Source organism: Propithecus coquereli, unplaced genomic scaffold (assembly GCF_000956105.1).
Source record: "Propithecus coquereli isolate 6110/MARCELLA unplaced genomic scaffold, Pcoq_1.0 Scaffold163, whole genome shotgun sequence".
Lineage (NCBI taxonomy): Eukaryota > Metazoa > Chordata > Mammalia > Primates > Indriidae > Propithecus > Propithecus coquereli.
Genome location: NW_012140858.1, coordinates 3,953,442 through 3,964,114, shown reverse-complemented (window position 1 = coordinate 3,964,114; position 10,673 = coordinate 3,953,442). Strand labels below are relative to the sequence as shown.

The following is a 10,673-nucleotide window of genomic DNA, read 5'->3' as shown; positions in this document are numbered from 1 at the left end:
ATGCTCAATGTCACTCATCATCAGGGATAAGCAAATTAAAACCACAATGAGCTATCACCTTATCCCAGTTAGAATGGCTTTTATTAAAAAGTCCAAAATCAATAGATGCTGGTATGGATACAGAGAGAAAGAAATGCTTATACACTGTTGAGGGACTGCAAATTAGTATAACCCTTATGGAAAACAGTGTGGAGATTCCTCAAAGAACTAAAAGTAGATCTACAATCTCACTATTGTGTATCTACCAAAAGGAAAAGAAGACTTTTCATCAAAAAGACACCTGCACTCGAATATTCACTGCAGCACAATTCACAATTGCAAAGATGTGGAATCAACCCAAGTGCCTTTAATCCATTATGAGTGGATTAATAAAATGTGGTATATGCATACCATGAAGTACTACTCAAGGTAGTACTACTCAAAAAAGACGAATTAATACCTTTTGCAACAACCTGGATGGAACTGGAGACCATTCTCCTAAGTAAAGTATCTCAAGAATGGAAAAACAAACACCACATGTACTCACTATTAAATTGGAACTAACTGATGAGCACATATGTGCACAGAAGGAAGTAAAACCCAGTGGAAATCAACCAGGGGGGAGGAGGAGGGAGGGAAGGGGCAAAACCTACCTAATGGGTACAATGAATGCTATTTTGGGGATGACCACACCTGTAGCTGGGACTTAAGCATTATAAAAGCAACCCATGTAACCTAAAGCATTTGTACCCCTTAATATTTTGAAAGTAAAAAATAAGAAAGAAATTACATGGTATTAGTCCTCCAACTTTGCTCTTTTTCAAAGTGATTTCAGTTGTTCTAGGTCCTTTAGATTTCCAACTTTAGAACCGGCTTGTCATTTTCTACACAATAAGCGTAATGAGATGTTGATTGGAATTGTGTTGAATCTATAGAATCCAAACTATAATTATGGATTTATCTGTTTCTCCTTATAGTTTTATCAGTTTTTGTTTAATTATTTTGGAGATTATTAGGTGCATAAACATTTAAGATTCCTATACCATCTTGATAAATTATCTTCCTTATCATTATGAAATAACCTTTTTATTACTAACAGTTTTTACTCTGAAATCCATTTTGTTTGATATTAAAGTAGCTACTCCAGCTTTCTTTGTATGAATGTTAGCACAGTGTGTCTTTTCCCACACCTCTACTTCAATCTATCTGTGTCTTATATTTAAAGTGGGTTTCTTGTAGCAGAATATAGTGAGGTCTTGCTTTTTCATCAATCTGACAATCTCTGTTTTTAATTAGGATACTGAGACCATTTGCTGTTTCTTTTCTATTTGTCCTATCTGTTCTTTGTTCATTCTTCTTTCTTCTTCCCGGCAGAGGCAAATTGAGTTTAGCCTGGGACAGAGGGGGCTGAAGGCAGTGCGGTACAGAAAGAGCTCTGGACAGGGAGCCAGCCTAGCCCAGGTTCTGGCTGTGTTCCACCTCTCCTCATTTTGAAGGTATTGCTCAGATCGTTTTTAGACTTCCCTGACCACCTAACTCAGGGGAGGGAGAACAGTATCTGGCATCCAGAGAGTATGTTGTTCAGCCCTTGTCACGGAGCAGGGAGGTGGCTTCTGGGTCTGTGTGTTTGCGTGTACACATGTGAGTGCCTGTGTGTGTATACATGAATGTGTGCATGTGTATATGTGTGTACACATGAATGTGTGCGAGTGTGTGTACGTGCATGTGTGCACGCGTCAGTGTGTGGCCAGGTACATTCCCTGGGACTCACTCACCGGCTGGCCTTTGGATCCAGGCTCCCCCTGGCTCCCAGGAAGCCCTGTTCCGCCCTCTGTCCCTCGCTCGCCAGGGGGACCCAGCTGTCCTGGTAACCCACTTTCGCCCTTAAAGAAACACACCAAAATTATCAGTTAAAGGCGTAATGGATGGGGGGAGGCGGCCTAGAAGAGGCAGAACAGTGATTCACAGGGTCCCCTGAGATGTCAGGACGCTGGGGCAACAGATGGAGGCCTGGTGGTGGGGTGGAGGGGTGGGCAAAACTTCAGGCTCTGGAGGAGGAAGGGCTCTTTCCCCACTCTCGCACTCAGGGTCCTGCCTTCCCCTCCCCTTGCCACACGGCCTCTCCGCTTCCCTGCTTCTGCCCACAGCACGCAGTTCCCACCCCCAAACCTCTCCTCACTCTGCTCCTCCTGCCTAGCACGCTTCGCCCTGTCTTTTCTCACATCCTCCCTGGGTCACAGCCCTCTCCCCTCCGCCTGCCTCCGCCCAGAGGGTTCCCACCTTGCCCCAGCTACACCTCGGGCTCGGGGAGGGCCAGAACCATGTCTGGGTCATCCATCTGCATCTTCCCTTCAGTGTCCAGCCCTGGCTCAGATTGGTTGACAGTGGCCTCCGCCACTGACGTCACTGGAGGAAGCCTGAAGACGCCTTCGACGGTCCCGGCCACAGGCAACATGTTGTTCCAAAAAGGGCCACGAGAGGGCGCCCGTGGACAACACAACAACCAGGGGAAGGTTTTTGAAGGGCCTGGCCCCGGGGCAGAATTATGGCTTCCTGGATAAACTATCCTCTAAGTCTGGTTCAAGCTTGGGGCAGGGAACCCCGAGAAAGGTCAACAGTGTGGATTCCATTTTCCCACAGGCCCTGGGACACGGGTACCAAAGTGTCAGTACCATCATAGTCAGTATCACTACCGTGGTCACCAAGGCAGCAAGAAGGGTGGAGGGCAGGTAAGTGCATCGAGAAGTGTCTGACCTTGAGTCCTGGGGGTCCCTGTGCTCCAGGCAAGCCGGCCACACCCGGATTTCCTCTCTTCCCATCAGGGCCCATGGGGCCAGGGTCCCCGTCGTCTCCCTGCTCCCCCTGCAAAGAAAGTAAGCAAAGGAGGGTCTCCTGGGTTTCAGGACACAGACAGCCAGAAGCATGGATGTCCCAAGGCCCAGGTGAACTCTGGGTGCAGCAGGAGGGAGGAGGTCACACCCCAGGATGGCGGTCAGACTGCCTGTGTGTGAGGCGGCAGGAGCTGGATCTGTGCGTGGCAAGGGGCTGGACGTGTAGGAGTGACAGTCAGAGGCCCACACCCCCAGGTCCCGAGGAATGCCACGACTGCCCACCCCAGTGCATCCCAGGAAACTTCTGGACATGTTGTTCTGCCCCTCCCAGGTTTCTAAAGCAGCCCTGGCCCATGGCCCGTGGAAGTCCCCCCACGCCTCATCCCCACTGGAGACGCCATCTGTTAACGCCAAGCCCTGCTCACCTGCTGTCCTGCTTGCCCGTCCCTGCCAGGAAGCCCATCTGGTCCAGCAACGCCCTCGGGGCCCTGTCTCCCCACCACGCCCCGGGGGCCCGGCAGCCCCTGCAGGCCCTGGGGGTACACAGGAAGCTGGTGAGGGTGTCCAGGGAGAGCAGGGAGGCTGGCGGGAAAGCAGCAGCTGTGGTGACTCACCTGGACGCCCCTCCGGCCTGGTGCCCCGGCCTTGCCTTGCTTTCCCTTTGGTCCCTGAAAAATCAAGGCCACATGACGGAGGCTGCCGGGAGGAGGTGCAGGACCCTAGGGGCTCTGGAAGGAGGCACTGAGAGGACGCGAGCCCTGTGTGAGCAACTGGTTCCACAAAAGGGCCCAAGCATGCTGGCGTGGCAGCCCAGGGCCAGGGCTGGGGTCGGCCTGGGGACCTCCCAGTGCTGTCGCGGAGGCTGCTCCGGGCCCTGGGTCCCCTCACTGGCTCCTATACGCAGAGGCCCTGGCCTTGACCATCTCCCGGTCGGAGCCCCAGCCCCCGGCTCCATCTGATCCTCAAGAGGATGCAGGTGGAGGAGGCTGGCAGGGGAGGGGCATTAATAGCACTGGGCTGACCTCGGCAGAGGGAGGTGCGGGGGCCCTGGGTCCAAGGCAGGGAGCTCCTCCTCCACGAGCACCCTTGTCTCTCTCCAGACCCCCACTTCCCTGCTCGCACTCTTCCTTCTGCAGTGTGCTATGGCAGGGAGAGGCCTGCCTCTTGCCTGCCCTGGGTTCAAGTCCACCAGCTGACCTCGCACAGGTGGCTCTTCCCCTGGGCCCCAGAGAAAGGGGCCAATAGTCCCTCCTCCCTCAGGCTGTCTGAAGGGACGTGGGATCCTGGCCAGAGGCACCCTGCAGGGCTCACGGTGGGCATCCCCCCTGCCCTGCCTCTCACTAGCCGTGTGACCTTGGGCCAGGCTCCTCCCATCCCTGGGACTCAGTTTCTCTGGTGAACACCCAGCTTCTTACCTCTGCACCTTTCGATCCTTTGGGTCCCGGCCGTCCCCGGGGTCCCGGATGCCCCTGCAAACCAAGGTGAGATGACGCAAGGCAGCCCCAGGACTCTCTCCCGGGGAGGGTGGCCAGTCTCCACCTGGAGGGGGAGGGTGGGGAGGGATTTGGGGGTGCAGGCTCTGGGGGTGCCCCCAGGGTCAGGGCAGGAGAAACCAGAATGGCTGCCCCGGGCCCTCCTGCAGGCAGGGTCCCTTTAAGCTTTAAAGTGCCCAGTTCTTGAATTCCCACTGCCCCACCCCCCTCAGGGCGGGACAGGGGATGGGACAGAAAGTGCCACTCACGGGTTGGCCCTGCTGGCCTGGCTTTCCACGGAGGCCTGGCACACCCTCCTGTCCCTGGAAGCAAAGAGAGACAGGTGGGAGGGCCCACCTTGGAGGGGCCGGGCAGGGCAGGAGCCGGGAAATTCTCGCTCTTTCTAGCCGAGTGTCACTGTCTCTGACACTCCTGATCCCGCCAGCAGGTAGGAACACTGATACTTACGGAGTACCCAGGGTCCCCCGGTTCCCCGCGGTCTCCTCGATCACCCACAGGGCCCTGAATGACAAGGACAGAACAAAGTCTGGGCCACCAGGTGCAGAGCATGCTGGCCCTGCCCGCCCCACACAGTCCCGGGGCCGGGGGCGCTTACCCGATCTCCAGGCGGCCCGGGGGGCCCCTCGGCCTTGCCGTCCTCGCCCTGCTCCCCCTGTGGACACAGAACCGGTTTTAGGACAAACCACCTGCTCCTGGCAAATTCCGAAAGGGCCTCATCAGAGATGGAGTCCACCCTTCTTGGGGTTACAGACGGGGAGACTGAGGCCAGAGAGGGAAGGGCGGTGTGTCTGAGCCAGCCCCAGGTGTGGTGTGGAGCCAGGCCTGCGGAACACAGGAGGGAGGTCAGTGCCCTCCACACCGCTGGGCACCCCCGTAGCCGCCCCCTGGAGCTGAGAGCCTGCGCAGAGCTGGGCAGCCCAGGGGCTTGGTGCACATGCCCGCTTTGCAAGGGACAGCTGTTGAGCCTTCAGACCTTCACCGCGCCCCTTCCTGCCTCTGAGCTCCTTTCCTCGGCTGGGGTTGGGGGGCTGGGGTGTGGTGAGGATCGCACGGTGCCTGGCAGGGAGCAGCAGTGACTGCAACAGCTGGCACACGTGAGCATCCTCACCGCATCATCCCATTTTACAGAAGAGGACACTGAGGCACAGAGGGGCGAGTGACCTGCTCAGAGTTATTCACTCTCAATCAAAGAGTCTCTGGTCCTTACTGGGAGGAAGTGGCCAAAGATCCAGATTTAGGATGAACCCTCCCACCCTTCCACAGAAGCCCCCGGTGGCACTCGGCAGCCAGCCAGCTTGGGGGGGTTGTCCATGAGATGGCTTCCTGTGTGAGAGAGAGGCTGGGGCTCCTTCCTGGCTGTGCTGAGGGCTCTGTGAGGAAAGGCATGTTAAGTGCGCAGCTCGATGCTGTGCACACAGTAGGGCTCAGTAGGTGGCCACTAAAATTGCTGTAGCTGATGACAATGACAGCAGTGCGGATGTGTCACAGGCCTGTGGCCAAAGACAGATGGGGGAGAGCAGAGTTTTGAGCCGGCATCCTGATGCCATGGCCTAGGCCCACCTGTAGGACCAGGAGGCCAGAAGGTGGCCATCAAGTGGCTGGACAGATGGCCCTTGCCAACTACAGGGACGGCATAAGATGGACAGCAAACAATAGAACAGCAGGGTTCAGCAGACTCCGGCCCAGAAAACTGGTGTCCCCTCCCCTGGGGCCCCTTCTGGGCAGGGGGCTCAAGCCAGGACACTCCTGAGCCCCCCCGTTGTCCACAAGGCTCCAAGGGGAGCCCCAAGAGGCAGGAGAGAGGGAAACTGTCCCTGAGCACAGGCCATCCCTGGCTAGTCAGCTCCGAGGGCTGTGGCTGTAACGCCTCGGCCCGGGGCTTGCAGGCGGAGGCTGGAGGCAGGCGGGGCTTGGCCTAAGGCCTGGAACCAGACGCAGCAGGGGAGGCCCAGGGAGCGGGGATTCCCTGTCCTCCCTGCCCCCTCTCTATGGGTCCCCAACCCAGCGCCCAGGCCACTGCGGAGGGGGGCCTGTGTTTCCCTGGCGTGCTCTGCCAGGCACGTCCTGGGGTTCGTTTCATACATTGTTTCCCAGAATCTACACAGCACCCCCATGCTGCAGGAGTGTAGTCCATACTTTAAACATGGGGAAACTGAGGCCTGGGGAAGGGAGGGTCTCAGCCAAGGCCACCCAGGAATCGAGCGGTGGTCTGGGCCAAAAACCAGCTGCGTTGGTCCCCACATTGTGGATGAAGTTTAGGGGTGCGTTTTTAGTACCAGAAAGCCGGCAGAACACTCTCCCTACCCGCCCTACTGCCAGTCTCCTCCCGTCCCTCTGGCCGCCGCAGCTCTGTAGACACGCGCCCAAGGGGGGTTTCAGGTTCAACAGCGCGGTGGTGCCGCATCTCGGGTCTGTGTTTGGTTAGGGGGGCGGGGCCTGGCGTCAAACAGAAGGAATCCCGGCCCTGCCACCTCCTCCTCCTGATCCTGAGCTTCACTGAGCGCCATGGAGACTCAGTTTCCCCACCTGTCATGCAGAACAATGACACCTCCACGAGGGGCTGCAGGAGGATTATGGGGAGCTTTGCACAGGGCCGTGTGCTCCGGCGGGGGGTCCTCCCAGGACTCTGCTCTCTCTTTCCATTCAGCTTGCGCTTGGCCGTTCGCTCGAGAGACTATTTCTATTTCTGAACCTGCAGAGCATCACCCAGCCCCTGGCGGGGGCCTGGAGTACGCGGCGCCCTCCGTAACCACCCGGAGAGCGGAGGAGCGAACCAGTGCGATGACACCTCCTAAGTCGGAAAATGCCTCCGGCTGGCGTGTGTGTGGCGCCCCCCGCGGCCTCGTTAAGGTCCCCACCAATTAACGGACAAGGCGATCGGGGCTCAGGGAAACCTGGGGATCCACCAAGGACCCCGGGGAATTAGGGCAGATTTGGGGTCAGGGCTCCACTCTCGGCAGCCACAGGAGGGGCTGGGGTACCCAGTGGCGCCGTTGGCAACTTCCTGTGGAATGTGCTGGAGCCTGCGGCCACTCTGATGGCAGATCCCTGCTCCTCCAGGCAGGAGGAAGGGGCCGGCTGGACAGCAAGCCAGGCGGGTGTGATTCACCCAGCGGTTTAGTTAGTGGGAAGTTGACTCAGCAAAAGAAAGGAGGGCTGGCGGGTGGGCAAGAGACGGCAGCAGCGGTGGGGTGGCCGCCTGCCTGCCCGGAGGCTCCCGCGGAGCAGTAGGGTAAGGGGGGGACTTGGAGCCGCTAATGTAGGACTCAGACACTTGGTTCTGGGGCCAGCTGGGCGCTGCTTTGGGATGGGACCCAGGGCCGACGCCTTGGCACTTGTGGCCCTCCCTGTCCCCACCTGCACGGTGAGGCAGGGTCCAGTGGTCACTGAGGCTCCTTCCAGCAAGTCCCCTCCTCTACAGAACCTGGAGCCACGGGGAGGGGAACGGACACGCCTGCCCATCTGCCCTGGTGGTGCCTTCCTTGGCCCTGACCTTCGGGGCTCCGCGCTCTCCCAGCTAAGCAAGCCCTCGCCCTGCCCAGCATGCTGTCCTCACTCTCGCTGGAGACCTCAGTCCCGTGTGCATGCAGATGATGGAATCACGGTGTTAGTCGCTGCGGGACTGACGTCCACCTCTCCTTCTTGACTGTAAGCCCCACGGGGACAGGGACTGCATTGTTCCGGTGCGGGGCAGGAGACACGCCCCATACGCAGCTCTGAATGTGCATCCAGGGGCTCCGGCCTGCTGGGCACGGCAGCGGCGACACTGGCCTTGGGGGCTGCCCCCGGCTGGCCTCGGTGTGAGCAGGGCGTGAGCCACGGCTTCCCCAGCCACAGGTACCCCCGGGGCTTGTGCCTGCTGGCCCCGGAGCTGACCTCAGCCCAGGATACAAGGGTGCAGCTGCTCCCCCAGACCAAACACCCACCTTTTCGCCTTTTGGTCCAGGAGGTCCAAGGGGTCCCACAATGCCCTTGTGTCCCTGCAGGAACACAAGATAGAGAGAGGTGAGGGGGTGAGGACTCAAGAGGGATAAAGGACGGGGACTCAGAGATGGGGACACTGGGCTGTGAAACTGGGTCCAAGCTCTGCTCCAACTCGCTGTATGGCGCTGAGCAAGTCCTGTGCTTCTCTGGGCCCCTCTTGGGTGCTGCAGTTTGGATGATCGGGGGCCCTGACTGCTCTGCCCTGGAGCAGACATGGAGGGGAGCTCGGGAGAGCCAGCTTTGTCCTCCGGGGCAGGGACCAGAGCAGGGGCAAAATGCCTGCCCCGACAGACCGCCCCAGGCTGCGGCCAGGACTGCAGGTGCAGACGCCTCCCATGGCCCCCAACGCCCCTCTGTCCAGGCCCCTGTCTTCTATGCCCTGCTCCGTCTTCCTTCCCCGGCCTCCCTCCCTGCTGCATCTCCTTCAGACACTGGATCTAGAGCCACGAAGACCAGGGCTAGGACCCCGCCTCCAGACTTAACAAGCTGTCAGGCCTCTCGAGCCTCGGTTTCCCTTTCTGAGTAATCACGTCCCTCTCTGAGCCCCGGCCTCCCCAGAGGCGTAACTGGGGTTTGGCTCAGCCACCCCTAAGGAGGTGCCACCTTGGACGCAAAGATGAGCTGCGGCTATTCCCTTGCACAGAGGGCACCGTGGGGCCCCCAGGAGGCACGTGAGCCCCCGCCCCAGCAGGAGACGCAGGAGGGCTTGGGGTGGCTGATCTCACTCTGGCCACCTTGGCCACCTCCACTATGGGCCCAGGGGCTCCCTGGGGCAGGGAGACCCCTCATCTTCAGTGGCTCAGGGGCCGGCTCTCAGCTGGGAGGTGGGCCCAGGTCCAGGCCTGCAGGAGAGAGTTGGGCGTAGGGAGGCAAGATGGCTCTGAGGCAGCATCCGCTTACATCGTAACCAGCCAGTCCCGGGTCGCCTTGGGCCCCCATCCGTCCTGGAGCACCCTACAAGAGGAGGAGACCCTGGTTGGTATGGAGCGTGGCTGTCACGGCGGGGACGCAGGCTCCAGCCTGGCACATCCACGCTGCCCCCAACGAACCAAGGCGGGAAGCAGGCGGCGTCACCCTGCAGTCCCCCACCCCTGCCCCACCCCTGCCCCTCCAGGCTCCAGAGCTTCAAGACAGCTGATTGCTAAAGTTTCAAGCCTTTGACAAGCCAATTAAACAGAGCCATTATTAAAAATTAAATTTTATGGACTTACAGTTAAATTGATTTTATTAAAAACAAAGCTAACATTCATAAACGTATCTCTTCCTAATCATTCTCCTACTACCTATGTTCCCGAGGTCATCTGCGTGTCCTGAACCCGCGTGGCCGAAACACTATGTAATGGAATGCCACCGAGTGTCCCCCCAGCTCCGCAAACAGTGACGCCGCGTGGGCAGCTTGGTGTCAGCCACAGAGGGAGCGTTTAACCACGGGAAGCGGTAAATGCCACGGGCCAGCACGGGTGCTCGTTGCCACATGCGGCCAGCCACGTCACCCTCCTCTGTCCCCTCCCTTGCTTCCCCTTGGGGTCGTCACCTCCCTGCAGGTGTCAAACCTTCCGAGTCCCTGCCTTCAGGGCGGGCCAGCAGCGCCCTGGGAGACCCTCGGGGTCATCCCGGCACCCACAGCGGCGTCGCCCTGAAGGCAGGGACTCTATTTCCAGTGAGAAAACCCCCACGAGTCTGGTCCCCTGTCCCCCCCCAGTACAGTAGGGCTTATTAATCTGGGTCCGCAGACGGCTTCAGGAAACCCACACGCCCATTCAAATTGCAAGAAATATTTTATGTTGTATATACTTTTCGGGGTGGGGGGAGCTGTAGCTTTCTGCGGGTTCCTAAGGGGATCCGTGATGCAAAAGAACTGGCTGCAACAACGACCACCCCGGTGTCCAGCCAGTAGCGGGGGTGGGTGACACCCGTGCAGAGGGACCTGGTGCCTCCTTTTCCGCCCTTGGTCCCCTCTCTCCACGCCTGACTCCCCCGCCCCAGCCAGAGAGTCCTCACCGTTGGTCCCAGGCTGCCCCGGGACCCTTTAGGGCCTGGGGTGCCAGGGGGTCCAGGGTCTCCAGGGGCGCCCATCTCACCCAGCTGTCCTTGGTAGCCCTTGGCACCCTGCAGCAGCAGAGAGACAAGCTGTCAGCGGGTGCCAGCAGCAGCCACTGGGGGTGGGGAGTGGGAGGGTGGAGGGAGGACTTGGCCCTCGGGGCAGGAGGGGACCTACCTTGGCTCCAGTCCGGCCCTTCTCGCCTGGCTTCCCTGACTTGCCTTCGGGTCCCTGCAGGGAGTGGAGGGGAGAGCGAGAGAAAGATGCCAAATGCAGATCCGGGAGGCAGACAGCCTGGGTCACAGCTGGTCCTGGTAACTGTGTGACCTTGAGCCTGGCCTAAGC

At 58.9% G+C, this 10,673-nt stretch overlaps 1 protein-coding gene across 1 annotated transcript in view; it reads right to left on the bottom strand.

The window, feature by feature from the left end:
- The window catches only part of COL27A1 (collagen, type XXVII, alpha 1), a 146,383-nt gene that overhangs the window by 18,781 nt on the left and 116,929 nt on the right, over positions 1-10,673 (bottom strand). Inside the window, exons 39-50 of the mRNA XM_012641139.1 lie at positions 10,506-10,559; positions 10,289-10,396; positions 9,188-9,241; positions 8,230-8,283; positions 4,899-4,955; positions 4,751-4,804; positions 4,552-4,605; positions 4,226-4,279; positions 3,425-3,478; positions 3,236-3,343; positions 2,734-2,841; positions 1,755-1,862 (exon numbers count right to left, since the gene is read on the bottom strand). Of these exons, the coding sequence (XP_012496593.1) occupies positions 1,755-1,862; positions 2,734-2,841; positions 3,236-3,343; positions 3,425-3,478; positions 4,226-4,279; positions 4,552-4,605; positions 4,751-4,804; positions 4,899-4,955; positions 8,230-8,283; positions 9,188-9,241; positions 10,289-10,396; positions 10,506-10,559 (867 nt within the window). The remainder of the gene's footprint in view (positions 1-1,754; positions 1,863-2,733; positions 2,842-3,235; positions 3,344-3,424; positions 3,479-4,225; positions 4,280-4,551; positions 4,606-4,750; positions 4,805-4,898; positions 4,956-8,229; positions 8,284-9,187; positions 9,242-10,288; positions 10,397-10,505; positions 10,560-10,673) is intronic.